We start from the raw sequence: 16,447 nt of genomic DNA on the forward strand, positions 1-16,447 counted from the left end.
AGCAGCAAATCTGTTTTTTTATTCCCACCATGAATACTGTTCATTCAGGTGGAGCCTATTTCTCTGTGGATTTTATCTGCACAAAGCTGGCTCAACACAGGTCCCTGGGATCTGCCCTGAGCCAGACTTGACCCAGCTGTGCTCTGGTTGCTTCCAGAGGGCTTTCTGAAGCCCACAAAGGCTGCACACATCCACCTGTGGCCTCTGTGGGCTTCAGAATGGCCAAAAAGCCTAGAAAAATACTACTTCTGGTCTCTGGAGGTAAACTAGAAGTGATGGAAATGATGGAAAATAGTGAAAAAACACAACTTACAGTATTCAATCAAAAACTGAAAGTAGCATTTTTTTGTTATTTTCTCCTCATTTTGAGGAGTGCACTGACTGTGGGCAGTTGCACACGGCCTCTACAGGCCCCAGAAGACCCTCTGGATGTGAGGGAGCCCAATTTCCCTCACCTCTGGAGGGTGGGGAGATCTTGGGTTATCCATGGTTTCTCTTAACTGTAGGGGATTCTGGAATGGAACCCCCATGGATATCGCAGCATGTCTGTATACATAAAAGACAGAGAGTGTTTCAAAAATCTTTATTGTGTGCACAATCACCAGCATGTGTAATGGCTACACATGAACATTCCAAAATTACTATGCAACAAAGATCCTTCAAGCATTACTGTCCCCCCATATGCCCCCATTCAGGCATGCGGATTTCCAAAACCTGCATGGGGGAGGGTCTGGTAGGAACCTGCAATGAGGCTCCCAATAGCTGGGACGCTCCCAAGCCTGGAGGCAAGCCAAGAAGGCACCTGACTGTCTGGGCTTGCCTCAGTCAGCACAATTGAGTACCAAGGGAAAACATGTGGGAGAGCAGGGAGGAAGCAGGAAATGGAGGGGGGAGCCAACTGGGGGAGAACTACAAAAGAGCCTGCTTTTTGTAGGCAATCTTGGGGGAAGGAGCTGAGGAGGCCTGACATGGTGGACACCAGCCCCAACTTCCTGGGAGGCGCCTTGATTCCCCTGGGTGAAGAACATAAGAACAGCCCCACTGGCTCAGGCCATAGGCCCATCTAGTCCAGCTTCCTGTATCTCACAGCAGCCCACCAAATGCCCCAGGGAGCACACCAGATAACAAGAGACCTCATCCTGGTGCCCTCCCCTACATCTGGCATTCTGACATAGCCCACTTCTAAAATCAGGAGGTTGCACGTACATATCATGGCTTGTAACCCGTAATGGATTTTTCCTCCAGAAACTTGTCCAATCCCCTTTTAAAGGCATCTAGGCCAGGCGCCATCACCACATCCTGTGGCAAGGAGTTCCACAGACCAACCACACACTGAGTAAAGAAATATTTTCTTTTGTCTGTTCTAACTCTCCCAACACTCAATTTTAGAAGGAGCTTGGGTGTCTCAACCCCTTTCCCACCACAGCTCTGAGACAGCATTGATGGCTCTGACCACCACCCCTATGGCTTCCTACCCCTGCAGTTGCCCGTTCCTGAAGGGAGCACCCTCCCTCAGTTGCATGGACCTCTCACTGTTGTACTTTGGGGCTGCTCTATTCCCTTGAATGGCTGTACAGCAGAGGCCTCTTTAAAATATTCAAAAATATACCTCCAAAAACTGAGAGAAAGAAATGATCTTCCAGTAACAGGTGGTTGATATATGGGAAGGGGAAGGACCAGCTAAACAAAAGTAACCTGTCCAGAAAAGGTGAGTCGTAGTGTTAAATCCCTGAAGAATCATGCTTGGCACTTGATGTGAAGCTCATCATTTATGCTTCATGACATGCATTGGTAATGTCTGCAGCCTAGTACAGAAGTCAATTAATATACTTGTCATAAGTATGGCATAAGCATAGGCTACATTGCTATGAACATTTGTTTGTCAATGCAGAAAAAAAAAAGATTGAATCGGCTGAGTGAGTCGACATAATGCAAAGGTCTGCCCTTGGAAACTGTTTTTCTCTTAACATCAATTGCCTTCCTTTCAACACCCCTAATATTCCATATTGAAGATCAAGAGAAAGAGGAGGAAATTGTCCACTTATCTTGATACTAATCTCATAGTACGTGGTTCAGATGACACATTCATGCTGTGCTTTGTGAAAACCTCTCCCAATCTTTCCCCAATTTCAGATAGAAACAAAAGGCAGAGTCTTATGAAAAGTGGTCCTGTGAACTAGCCATCGAAACAAGCCTGCAGCATCCCGTCCCCGTCCCCCCGTTGTAATAAGCAAGGAGACACAAAGTTCTTTTCCCCACCACGTAAAGAGAGCAGGCAGTTCTGAAAAAAAAAATACAAACGATATAGATCATGCTGCAGTGCAGTATGAAAAAAAATCAGATGCAATAGATTCCTAACTTGGGTTGCATATTCCTCCTGGTGGGAAAAGCAGCGTGTCCTTGAGAGAATGTCAAAGGATTCCATGTATAACAGGTTCGCCCTCAATCACAGCTATTTCAAAGGCGGTGGAAAGCAGGACAGTGCTGTATGTTAGCCAATGGCTAGCAAATATTGGTTCGCTGAACTTCTGTTCTCTTCTATAGACGTGGCAACTGATGTGCTCATTAATGATAAGGCAGTGACTGTCCTGCTGCCACTTTTAACTATGTGTTGCTCAAACGTTTCCCAGAGGGAGACAAGTGCTCTTGGATCCTAAGATAATAAAGTATACAACAAAGTAACAAGAAATAGCCTTTCTGTTGTTCATCAGCAATTATTCCTCCATATCTTTTGATAACAACAAACAGGAGCTCACTCCTGTTCCTTCAAAATTATGAATTCCTTATTAAACAAAAATATACAGTGGCATGGACCCACTTAAGTGTTCACAAAGAAAGAAATAGAAGGAGAGGAGGAATCTTTCTAACCTATGTGGATTAAAATGCTTCTGTTATAATCTAACATCAAGATTAGGGAAAAATAAAAGACGCTAGCAATGGTTTTAAAAGCTATAATATTTCCTTGTAATTGAATGTAGTTTTTCATATAAATTCTAAAGCTCAAAGTTGTTTTAAAATTAGGTATGTTTGAAAGATCTGTCTGAGGTTTGGAAAGTGGTAATCCACAATAGGCCTGGTTTGGGGCACTGTCGTGAGCGGAGGTTAAAAACAGCTTCCTTTTCCATTTGTATGAAGGTGGTTAGAATTCAAGCCACAAGCTCCAAAACAATTGAAGAAGAAGAAGAAGAAGAAGAAGAAGAAGAAGAAGAAGAAGAAGAAGAAGAAGAAGAAGAAGAAGAAGAAGAAGAAGAAGAAGAGCAGCAGCAGCAGCAGCAGCAGCAGCAGCAGCAGCAGCTTGCTAGAAAGGAAGTTTGGTGTGAAATGTCAACTGAAGGGGAGAGAACCTAAGCAGTTCCAAAGGGTATATAAGGGATGCTGAGGCAGATGGCTACCTGAGGCAGATGGCCTGCCTGTCCAACCAAGGGTGAAGCTTCAGAATCAATGGCAGGGAGGAGGACAGCATCACCCTTCCTCCTCCTCCATCCAGGTGGAAGCCCTGTAGTGTCTGGGTGAGGGGATGGGGAAGATGGTATAAACTGGATTGTAGATTATTTTTGATTCCCCTTCTCAGATATTTTATCATTATCCCAACAATTACCTATTATTGCATCTTTAATTTTGCCTTTCTCCTCATTTTGTGCCATTTCATTGCGCAGGAGTCACTACACTTGGCTTCTCCCACGTGCACATGTTTCACAAGTCTCCAAAGCCTGCCTGGTAATACTATCCAGCTCCTACAGCATTGCAGAAATTAAAAGAAGTGCAAAAATGATGGTCTCATTAGAGATGGCATGTATTAAGTTTGGCCAAACTGGGTCTTGGTATATTGAATCAGTCCACTGAGGCATCAGGTTGAATACTGTTTGGGCTGCCGCTGACTCCCCAGGGTTTCATACAGAAATCTTTCCCAGCCCTTGCAGGAGATGCCAGCTAGATGACCTGTATGTATGTAAAATAGGTACTCCACGTTTGAGCTATGTCTTCCTACTGCAACCCATTGCCACGTACTGCTCAACAGAGCTGGAGATCAGTGAGTTGATTAATTGTAAGAATATTTATGGAGCAACCCTATGCCTAAATAGTGCCAGCATCACTGCTACACTGATGGCATATTTGAGAACTTCCAATGTATCCTACTCCTGTTAAGCCTATAGGGGAAAGGGGAAACAAGCCCAAATAAGGGTGCACTGTCCCTGGGAACTTCATCAGGATCCATGGAAGCCCTAACACTACCCACCAATCATGGAATGATGGCCTACTAACAATGTGGCAATTCTAAACCATGGTCGCTAGTCAATCTAATGTAGAAGACCAACACTTTTCAGTTCTAGATCTAGTAAAAAGCTAGACTACATGCTTTCGAGCATTTACTCTTAATGTGGTATAAATACCCCCATTCAGAAGGAACAAAAAGCAAACAGTTCATGGAATGAATAGAATATAAACACAGTTTCTGCTATCTGATTGCAGAGGGCATCCCTCTTCCTGCTAGGAATGGAAATCTTGCCTCATGAATCCTACAGCCAGAATCTTTCATAGGGTGATCAGCTGGAAAGTCTTGGTACCCATAAGACAGGCTGCAGCGGTTGGCAGCCTTGTGTCATCCTGCAGTAATTCTTGTGGCTTCCTTAGGAATAGCATTCTTGTTGGTTGCTTTCAAGGCAGATTTGTTTGCTTCCAACCAATGCCTGAAAACTATTGCATCGATATCAGAATTAGTAGCTACTGCATAGTGATCTGATTCAAAGCTCTAGCTGCAGTAAAGAAATTAAGGTGTTTCTTTTCCAATTTGATGGGGAAAATGCACCATACTATATACAAGCACAACCACCTTATTATAATGTCATAATTGAAAACATTATAGTATCAGCAGACTATAGAAGGTTTTTTTGTACTAAATTTTTTTAACTAAAAAACAAAGACCCACAGGTGAGAATACCTCTTCTAAGATATTTCCAGTTGTAATGTACATATTCCTGAATATTAATAGGTTAATATATTAAACAAAATTTGTTTAATAATCCTAAAATGTAGATAAAAGCTATGGCTACATTTAACAGAATTATTGGCCCAATCCTCATGAGGACCTATGCTAGCAGAATCAATTTTCCACTGGTATATGCTGTAGCAAAAACTTCCGCAAAGCACTTTGCAACAGCGCAAGGCTCAGGCTCTCCAGCAGGAAGACTGGATGGTGGGGAGAGGGTTGAATGGGTCAAGGGGAGGGCAAAACAGGGCAGCAACAGGGTGAGAGGGTGGGAGGATTGAGCTTGGGAGGGGACAGGATTGGCAGTACTGGTGCTCACTGTATCAAAACCCCCTCCCCAGGCATGATCCATTTGCATAGGTCTATGTGCCAGCAATGTTGCTGGCATACATCAAGCTGGCCCATTGTTCTGTTGAGGCTTATCCCAAGAGGACTGCCTGCAGTCAAAAACCCCCATGGGATGCAATGTACTCTGTGCCAGTGACACTGTATCATGACACAGGGATTTACATTGGTCGAGCATCTCTCTGGACACCGCCAGTACGAGGCTCCACCCTGCCCCCCAAACTTGAGGATGGGGGACCGCAGCCGGCCTGCTCCCCTAACCCCAGAGAGGAGAGGCCACCGGGCGCTCAGACTGCCGGCCTGCCCCTCTGACCCAGTGGGGGGAGGCCATCGTGGCTCGCCTTCCAGACCCAGTGGAGGGGAGCCACCCACAGCTGGCCCTCCAGACCCAGTGGAGGGGAGCCACCCACAGCTGGCCCTCCAGACCCAGTGGAGGGGAGCCACCCATAGCTGGCCCTCCAGACCCGGTGGAGGGGAGCCACTCACGGCTGGCCCTCCAGACCCAGTGGAGGGGAGCCACCCATGGCTGGCCCTCCTGGCACAGTGGAGGAGAGCCACCCAACCTGCCAGCCTCCCATCAGCTCTGGGAGCGCTGGAGGCAACCTGCATTGCAGGTGGACCCCCCCGAAAGCCCCTGAGCCAACCGAGAGACTGTTTGGCTTGGGGGCGCCTGGGGGGACATGCCACCTGCCCCGTGCAGTGAGGAGATGGGCCTTGCCCGCCTCCAACGTTGGACTCTATACCACCTAAGAAACTGCACCTGCACATGCTGTCAGAAGGACTGACATACTCCTTTCCTATATTGCTCTCTTTTTCTCTTTAACTAATTGCTTACTGCTTTGTATGTCACCTTATGCTGATCTGTGCCTCACTATTACAACGTGTGAACAACCTACCCAGAAGCCAGACACGCTGGCGACAACCATGGAGGCCACCCACGGAGGACCCCCTGGATCCAGGAACCGTGACTGGAGGCTGCCCTCGGCGGAAAAAGCCTGGCCTGGCACTGCTGGCCATGTGCAAGGTGGGAGTGAGCGCATCTTGCTCTAGCCTTGAATATAGTGACTTATGGACTTCCAACTCACCCCATGTAACCCCCTGGAATGGACCTACATACCAGACTTGAATGCTCTGTGTTTGTGACTGACAATACTCTCTCACTGTATGTAGCCATGTTCTGGGATCTTATATTTGCTATCCAGTTGTTTTTCTGTTCATGAAACTGAAACATTCTCTAATAAAAAGTTAATTTGTTTCCCTAAATGCAGAGCATATATAGTTTGAGAAAACTGGAGACTCCATTTATGAGACTGAGAGTACAATCCTGACTTTATGTGCCATAAAGCACATTTGTACCTTCTCAGGAGTAAGCTGGGCCAGCACAGGGACACGAGCTGGCCTGTGGAGCCTGCATCCAGCCTCCATGCCAACTAGAGAACAGAAGGTTGTGTCAGCCAAGCTCCGCCAGCGCAGGGGTCTGGGGTGGGCAGGGAGTGGGTGGGGAGAAGGTGGGATGGAGGGGAGAGGGAGGTGTTCCGGGGCGGAGGGAGGGCAGGCAGAGAGCGATCCCAGGGTGAGCTGTTGGAGAGTGAGAGGTGGGCTGGGATCCAGCTGTTATGCCAAATCCCAACCCTGTTCCCTGAGTAGCGTGAAGCAGCTACAAGCCGCTCCGATCCCCTCAGACTTTATGCCACCTCTGGAGGTGGCACAAATCCAAGGTTACCCATTATGGCTGTGGTGGCTTATCTGGGGGTAAGGAGAAGAGTTTTCCCTTGCCTCCAGCTGAGCCAGTTCAGGCCCCAATCTTGCGCCAGATACAGCACAGGCCTCCTGGCCGGCCTGTTCCAGTGCAAGATAGGATTGCACTGCACAAACGTCATCCTTTATAAAGCCATAATATTTATCGCAGTCTTTTCATTATACTACATACATATTTTATGTTCTATTCAGTGTGATCTGACATTTTACAAAGTCAAGAAAAAAAATGTTGTCAATGGCCTGTAAAATTCAGTACTAAGTAAATTAACTGAAGTGTTATCAAATAACATTGTCCTTCCACCAGAGGGCATTCCTAGTAAAATGTTTTAATCACAGTATAAACAATGTATCAAAACATATCAACATGTTTACAAATTTCATGAAGAAATTGTGTCTGCACTCAGATCCCATATTTCTGTGACCAATACAAATCTGCCCAAATTCAGAATGCAGAGATCATCTTCCTTGTTTATTAAAAATAAATCCATGTCATCTGCATAAATGAGAAATGTGCAGTGCCTTTGAAAAGTGTAAAGCACATGAGAGGTACTTTTGAAGTATACAACCTCCCAATACTATTTAGATCTTTTGTCACCCACCTCTTCAGTAAAATAAAAATCCTTGGAAGAGCATTAATATTTGTCTGCTATCCATTTTTAGATTACATTTTGAACACCACATGCCCAAACCTGAACATTATAATTTGTACATATTGTACATGAACACAGAGGGTATTAACATAATGTAACTATTTGCGTTAATAGTTAGATGTGATAAATTTTGGATGATGGATTGCAAGTGATACTTGTTATGTAATTTGGAACACAGGTTTACCTGTGTCTTTATTCACAGCTTGCAGTAAGTTCAAATGCTCTGCTGGTTTGTTTTGCCTCAGTTTAAGTGCCTTTTAAAAAGGGGGAAGTATTGTACCTTTTCTGAGCAGGATGTGTTCAATTAATGGTGCTACGCTGCAGTGACTGCTGCTCAAATGTGCTGCAGTGCTTGCACACTGCGCAACTAGGTCAGGAGAAAAGGAATCAGGCATGGAAATCCAAAAGTGAATTGGCTGCATCTAGTAAATCCCATTGTTTTGGAGAAGTGTGCTGCTGCTGGAAAACCTGGAGAGAGAGAGAGAGAGAGAGAGAGAGAGAGAGAGAGAGAGAGAGAGACCTTGACAGGGCTCCTTGTTGGTTTCCATGGCATCCACTCTTCATTGACTTCATCGTACTGGGCCCGCCCAATTCCCTTAGAATATTGATGGTGGAGGGAAGCTTTCAATTGCGCTCTCCGTGGTGCTGCAAACGCTCCGGAGCGCGCCGTCTTCGCCGGGCGCTATCCATGGTGCTGAAATTTCTCCGGAAGGCGCGGGGCTGATCAAGGAGGCGGACTGTGAGCCTCCAGCCGGCTTGGCGTAACTACCTCTCCGAGTTCACTTTAGATTATCCTTTGCAGGACTGGAGCGAGTGGCTTGCACACGAGTCATGAGATGCTAACGTTGCCCCCCTGTGCCAAGGTTTGTAACACAATCAGCAGGGATTCACTCAGACTGGGTCCACTAGGAATGCGTCCTCTTTCCAAATCTACTGCTTCTGAAGACTCTCCATCTCAATATTTCTCAGCACACCAGGATTTAATTCTACACATTGGACTTTTCCAGTCGAGGTCCATCCCTTCCTCGACTTAACCATGGCCCCTCCTGTCCCTTTGGCTAATGGATTCTTCACTTCCAAGAAGACGTTCTAGTTGAATCTCACAACTCCGATTCTATTAGGAAATCCGTGGGCTGCATGCAGAAGTTCAATCCCCTCCTCTCTGGTTGTGGCTCTCGCTCCTTTCTCTCCCCCTCTCCCACAGTCACACACACACACAGAGACACACAAACGAGCGCGCGCACACACACGGGTGTCTCCCTGGCTCCTTCTTGCTCTCTCTCACGCACACACAGGCTCTCAATCTCTTACTTTGGATGCACACCAATAGCCATTTTATCGGGGAAAGTTAAAGATGGAACCAATATGAGCTCTCATCACGGTTTGTAAGGGTGACCCTAGCCAGCCAAGTGGACGCCTGTGAAATCTTTGCAGGAATGGAGTCGGTACAACGGAAGGTTTTGACCCCTGGCAAAGAGAAACTGAAAAATTTTGCTGGAAAATCACTTGGTCTATTCTACAGGTAAGGAAGGGTTTTTGTTTTTTTATCAAGAATATTTTTTTCCCTAGGAATAATGAGAAGCTTCTGTACTTAATGCCACTGAACTTATTTCTGAAACCAGCACACCTGTATACCAATATCTATATATACAGGTATATCATGACACATGTATATCTGAATTTTGATCCTGCAGAGGATGTGACAAGATGGTCCCGAAGAGCTTGACTGTTTGATTTAAATATTAATCACACTTTGCCTGAACATTTTTCTTTGGAAATAGGAGCCACATATTTCAATTGAACTTGCTTTCAAGTAATATTTTTAACCTTAAAAATCACACTGTGTATGGTGATTCCTTTAACAACAACAAAAAAGAAATCAGAGCTGTGTACCTGGAATGTCACTATCGAAACAATATAGACAAGATTCCTCTGTATTTGGGAGGAAAAAATTAAAATAAAACCACAGTATTTCATGTATTTGAAGTGTTTTTTTCAGTCACTTCAAATGTATTTGTAGAGACGTTTATTTGCTTCTTTTTCTGAAGGTCGAATAAAGCTCTGGATTCACAATTCCCCCATGGAATCCCCTTCAGACGAAGAAAAACATGGAGATGCATAAATAATTGATAATCTCATGTCTTTTCTCTGCGTTCCTGGGACAGAAAAACAGAGAGAGAGGGGGGGGGGGAAAAGACGCCTTTCAATTAAACCCGTGTCCTCCTGTTGAATGCTCACTTCATGGGCGTACCTAAAAAATATCTCACAACCTCTGAAAAAGGGGTCTGTGACTTCCATCCATGTGTATGCAGTCTCTCCCCCCAAGGGGAAAAAAAAAAAAACTACAGTTCAAAATGAAAGTCATCTCTTTTTTTTGAAACAATGATGACTTAGAAGAAAGAGAATATGAAACCCACCTAATTTCAACAAAGATTCTCAAAGATGCTTTAAAAAAATCATTGCCATCTTCCCCCTTTACTCAAAGAAGCTCAATACCTGCACAGGAAGGTCACCTTTGGCTTTCAAAAAGCAAACGCTACTATTGTGGTAGTCCTTAGGAATTCTTGTTAAGGCTTTGGATAGGCTAACCTTTGGGAATGTTTGGGAAAGGGAGATGGTACGGATTTACCATCTAAAAGGTATGCAGTGGTCGCTATATGAATGAAGCTTGAACCGCTGGGCTCTTTAAGTAAACAAAAAATACAACCCAGCCATTTCTGCACACATACATGTTACTTTCAAGGAAGTACTCCCTAGGGAACTCGGAATAGGATATAATCAAACCAAAAGACTAAATTGGTTTACGAACGAGTAGAATGTATTTCTCCCCCTAAAGAATTTTGCAGACCTTACTTTAAGAATGCAGGGAAATGGAGATTTAGTGTCAGCGTTGAAAACAAAAAATAAAAGCATGTACTGGATGAATTCTTATATCCAATTTGGCCTGAGAATGCTTCATTTCACATTAGATATAAACATTAAAGCATCCACAGAAAAGCGTATTTTGATTTTCTTTCTCTCTGAACCGTACGTCTTCAACATCTTCCATATCTTTCTTGGCAAGAAAGAAAGCAAAATGATGCTCTGTACCATTGCAGTGAGATGATGTACATCTCAAACATTGGTGGTTGTCTCTGCTGTGGCCAGGATGAGAATGGAATGGGTTAATTCTGATGCAGAATCAAGGCATAATTAGGGGGAAATTCAACAGTCAGAAAAGATTGGGGTCCCCTCGTGATTTTAACGAAAAAACATCACGCACTTCTAATCTTGCAGTCCGATGTTACTTCCTTGGGTGTAGGTTCCATTGAAATCAGTCAGGCTTACTTCTAAGTAAATTTGCTTGGGTGCTTATCAGCAAGCAAAGGAATCTGAGAATTAGGTCAAAGGACCAAATCCAATAGTCAAAGGAACTAATCCAAATGTGCATGGTATAAAACTATACTGTGAATTGTACAAATGTCTAGAGATAATCCTGATCCTCAAAATCACCTGGTCTTGCTCTCGAAGATGAATCAACTCACCTTTACTGTTCTATTTGTCAGCGCTACTCTTCTGCACAAAATTATTTGAGCGAAAGGGAGAAAATTTCCAGCAAGGGAAGCTCAGGTGTAAAAAAAACCCAAAATATTACCTTTTAATTTTTTTAAATTACACCTCTCTGGTAGGAGGGCCAACGAAATTTAAAGCACAATTCAGGGGCACCTGTGTGCATCCAGCGTACTGATTTTGATCAATCCAAATTCAACCCATGCTGGGAAGGTTACAAAGCAACCACTGGGTTAAGTGCAAACCCATCCCTGTTTTCCTTGATCATGAAAGCGGTTGATCTGTTTGTGAAAATATTTGTACAGTTCCCCCTTAATAGGCTGAAATAGAATGAACTGAGCTCTAAGTTACACCCAAAGAAGACTAGGGCTGCAATCCTAACCACACTATCCTGAGAGTAAGACCCATTGAACAAAATAGGACTTACTTCTGAGTAGACCTGGTTAGGATTGTGCCATTAGACCATTTAATGGGGGGGGGGGAAGGAAGAGGGGAGTTTTTCGACGTTCAAAGTGAAGTGGAACGGAAGGTGTTAATTTGCAAAGTCCTTTGAGCTGTGGCTGAGATGCAAGAGTGGGCTGCTGAAGACGTGCGAGACAGCCATTTTGAGTTCTGGCACCAAACCAGGCTTCTGCCCAGGATCTTTGACACTCTGTCCCCTCTCAGCCTGCTGCCCTGAGATGCCCGGGGTTGCTCATTTTCTCCACCCGTTTGCCATGCCACTGTAAGACTCGTTCAACCCTTCCCTTCGAGCCAAGCTGTTGAGATCCCAAGATCTGTTCTCTTTGGAGCTCGCCAACATGGCGTCTCTGCAGCAAGAGTTGATGCACCTGAGCAGGACTTTCGTTGAAACAGTCACTGGAAATGGAGGGATCGTTTAGGTGGCATCTCCCTTTTGAACTCGACTTTGGGATTGAAAGAAAGGTGTGTGTGGGGTGGGGGGGGGCTTGAGTGTGACTTACAGCACAATCCCATGCATGTCTACTCAGAAGCAAGTCCCATTGAATTCAGTGGGAGTTACGCCCAGGTAAGGGTGGATAGGATTGCAGCCTAAGAACCGAATCCTATGCATGTCTTCTCAGAAGTAAGTCCCATTATAGTCAATGTTCTATTCAGTGGGACTTACTGTCAGGTAAGGGTGGATAGGATTGCAGTCTAAAAACCCAATCCTATGTATGTCTACTCAGAAGTAAGTCCCATTATAATCAATGGGGCTTACTTCCAGGTAAGGGCGGATAGGATTGCAGAGGAAGAACCCAATCCTATGCATGTCTACTCATAAGTAAGTCCCATTATAGTCAATGGGGCTTACTCCCAGGTAAGGGTGGATAGGATTGTGGCCTAAATTACCCAATGAACTGACCAGCGTGCCTATAATCTGAGATGTGTGTGGGTCGACTCAGTGTGCTGGTGTTATGGGAAATACACTCTGTACATGTTCAGAGGCCGCCTGTCCCTTGCTGATTCATACATTTCACTAAACCGTGGCACAGATTGAACACAGATTTCAGGGGTAGCTTCTGATTCGAATCAAGCTTCGAACCCTGCGGCCACTGTTTTGAAACAAACCAACAGATAGGAAAGTACAATGATCCTTATTTCCGGAGTTCGCTGACTGACTTGTCCCCTTTGGGTTGGACAGAGTCCTAGAGAAGAAGCAGAAGACCGGGGATAACATCGAGTTGACCGAGGATGGGAAACCCTTGGAAGTGCCCGAGAAGAAGGCGCCCCTTTGCGACTGCACCTGCTTCGGGCTTCCACGGAGATACATTATTGCCATCATGAGTGGACTGGGCTTCTGCATCTCTTTTGGAATCCGCTGTAACCTGGGAGTAGCCATCGTGGACATGGTCAATAATAGCACTATACACCGAGGAGGGAAAGTCATCAAAGAGGTGAGAGAGAGAGAGACTTCTCTCAGTGCACAATCACACACCAGAAAGACTTCCAAACGCCCTTCACCCATTCATACCTCCAGAAGCTCATTCTGGTACTCAATCTAGATATGTGCTTAACTCATCATCATCTGATACACGTGTTTGAGGCAAGGCCAGTCTATATGAACCTTTAATCACAACCCAAGTGAAAGAATCAAAAAGCTAATGACTTTCGCCTCTTTTCCTACAGTGTTGACCTTGAAAAACCAGACAAACGAAAGGTGCCAATGGCCCCTACTCTCTCCCTCCTGCAGCCAAATCCGTGGAGTTCTGTTCCAACAACAGGACTTACTCTGAAGTGCATTCCATTGATTGGATCTTGCTTCCGAATAGGTGTGGTTAAAATAGAACCTCAATCGATTTGAATCTGAGTCCATTCAGATGTGAATGGGGCTGACAGCAATTCAGGAGACCTGCCTGGCGGGGAGTCTGGGCTCAGCTCTCCGTTCTTGCCTCTGCGGTTCTAGCCAAGAGGTCGTCCATTCACAGCATCGCGCGCAGTTGTTACGTGGGCACTGTCTGTGCCTAGCCCTTGCCAAAAATCGACAAGGAACAGTATATTTTAGTTCTCGCCAACAGCTGCCTGAGGCGCTTAAAACAGTGAGGAGGATGGTGGTAGTGATGATGATGATGATGATAAAATCACGGAAAAGACTGAAAAGATCTTGTCCCCTTTATGTCTGTTTGTAGGTTGATGCAGTCTGCGGGGCAGAGACTTGTCCTCTCATCAGTTGCTTGCAAAATGCCATGCATTTACATTGTTAATTTGCTGCTAGTAGTAGTACTACTACTACTAGTAGTAGTAGTTCTACTTGTAGTAAACTAAATTGATAGTTTATCAATGTACTACTCATCAATGTGCATCCCATTAGTTGCTTGCAAAATGCCATGCATTTACATTGATAGTTTATTACTACTAGTAGTACATTGATAGTTCAGTTTGGAAACACTGGCATTTAAAAAAACCTGTGTGTTCCTTCATACTGAGGTTTTAAAATCAGTTCAGTTTTTAAGAAAGGAAGGGGGCGAGAGAGAGAGCACCTATGCGCGTCTTTATGAAGCAAGTCTGGTAAATCTACACCAAGAAAATCTATACCACGTCCCTAAACGAGGGGGGGGGGTAGAAGAGGAGCAGCTGGGCTCACAGGAAGATAGATGCCCGTGGATGAAGGGCGGAGGCTCAGGCGAAAAAAAATAATAAAATTAATTCGCTTTCATTACCGAGAAAAATGTTAAGATGATGTTGAATACAGAGAATTAGAGGAAGGGAGGACACCGAATGGTCCCCAGTGCTTTAAAACACAAATCCCGTCCATGCATTTCAAGAAACATTCAGACTCAGTTAAACGGAGGAAACCCGTTGAAGGTATCTTTTTCCTGCAATGTAGGGCCCCCAGCCCTGCTCTACCCTTTTAGAGTCCAATCCTATGCATGTCTACTCAGAAGTAAATCTCATTAGAGTCAATGGGGCTTACTCCCAAGAAATTGTGGCTAGGATAGGGCTGTTGATTAAGCCTCCATTCAACCTGAGCCAGCCAGGACACCACTGCTCTTCTCATCTTCCTTTGAGATTCTTCTCTAGACTACGGGTGGCAGGGGTGGACTTTCTGGCCAGCCGAAGCAAGATGGGGCGTGGCAGAATGAAATGCCCACCCCCGCCACCCAAGCTGGTCGACAGTGAGCACGTTTGGACCCCATCCAAAGTCCTGAGTTGTCATCATCATCATCGCTATTTGGAGCCCAATCCTATGTATTCTCGCAAGTCTCAGAAGTCAGTCCCGCTAGAGTCAATGGGGCTTACTCAGTGTAGATAGGATTAGATAGGATGGGATCAATGGGGCTTACTCAGTGTACATAGGTCAGGGTAGATAGGATTGCAGCCTTTATGCCATTTCTGCCCAACGTTGCATATACGCAACAGGGATCAACTGTGTACACCTGTGGGCTGCCTGGGCAGAACTGGGTAATGCATTTGCTTCTAAGACAGTGAGAACATCTCGGTTACACACAGAGCAAAGTCCTTGAGGGTGAGTCGCTGCGGGAAACAAAATGCTGGGCTAGGTGCGTTGCCTTGGGCCCGATCCTGCAGGGCTTGTCTTACATTTTTAACACGCTATTCCCATTATTAATGCTGCTGCAATTTGTTATGATATATATATGATATATTTGATGATCAAATTTGATTTTATATATATATACAATTTGTATATATAATACAATATATATTGTATTTTATATTACAATATATATTGTATTTTATATATATATGCAATTTGTTATGATATATATATATGATATATTTGATAATCAAATTTGATTTTATATATATACTCAGTATATATATGATCATTGCTAGGTTTGCCAAAGGTAAAGTAAAAACAAGCTGGAATTTGGGTTGGGCTGTAGTAGGTTTGATCCGGTTCGTTGACAGTCGCTCCTCTTCCTCTCTTCTTCCTTTCGTTGCTTTGGAAGAAAGCGAAGTTCAGCTGGGATCCGGAGACGGTGGGCATGATCCATGGGTCCTTTTTCTGGGGATATATCGTGACGCAGATTCCTGGGGGATACATCTCATCCCGGCTGGCAGCGAACAGGTAATGATGGCAACCTGATCTCTCTCCTACCAGTAGGATCATGTAACTGGAGGAGATGAGTCTGTTCCCGACGCTCCAGTGTTTGGGTCTGACTCTTGTCTGGGGGGAAGCAGACATAACAAGAGCTGCTGCCCAGCCAAGGACCCGCGCGCGCGGGGGGGGGGGGTTTCTCTCTCTCCTAGCAGGCAGCTGGTTGCCGCTGTCTGTATAAACAGGGGCAGGGAACAGGCTGGTTGTTGCTTTGCAGCGTGAACGAGCAGCGCGGAGGGCCCCGCAGGCAAGGGCTGCCTGAGATCCGTCCACAGCTCCACCCGCCCACCAGGCTGCGCAAGCCTTCTCCCCGGCTCCGAATAATACTCGGGATGTGCCAGGCAGGCTCTGCAGGTGGCGCCGGGGCAGGCCGTCTTGCTGCCGTGGACGCCGAAGCGAAGCCCTGCCAGGCACCTAGCACAGCCTCAGGGATCACTCCGCATGCCCTGCGCTTTGGGCTCTCTCCCCCGTCCCCCACCGCCTTTCTCCTCCACGCTCCCAAGCGAATGCTTTTCACCTCCATGCAACCCCCCGCCCCTTTTCAAGTGCCTCCCGACACCCCGAGCCAAACACCCCAACCCTGAGGCATCATCAGACCCG

At 45.5% G+C, this 16,447-nt stretch overlaps 1 protein-coding gene across 1 annotated transcript in view; it reads left to right on the top strand.

Moving 5' to 3' along the window:
* The first annotated feature begins 9,176 nt into the window (after positions 1-9,176).
* SLC17A6 (solute carrier family 17 member 6) overlaps positions 9,177-16,447 on the top strand; it is a 54,157-nt gene continuing 46,886 nt past the window's right edge. Inside the window, exons 1-3 of the mRNA XM_066632284.1 lie at positions 9,177-9,262; positions 12,932-13,184; positions 15,699-15,817. Of these exons, the coding sequence (XP_066488381.1) occupies positions 9,177-9,262; positions 12,932-13,184; positions 15,699-15,817 (458 nt within the window). The remainder of the gene's footprint in view (positions 9,263-12,931; positions 13,185-15,698; positions 15,818-16,447) is intronic.

The sequence above is a fragment of the Tiliqua scincoides genome, chromosome 1, assembly GCF_035046505.1.
Source record: "Tiliqua scincoides isolate rTilSci1 chromosome 1, rTilSci1.hap2, whole genome shotgun sequence".
NCBI lineage: Eukaryota > Metazoa > Chordata > Lepidosauria > Squamata > Scincidae > Tiliqua > Tiliqua scincoides.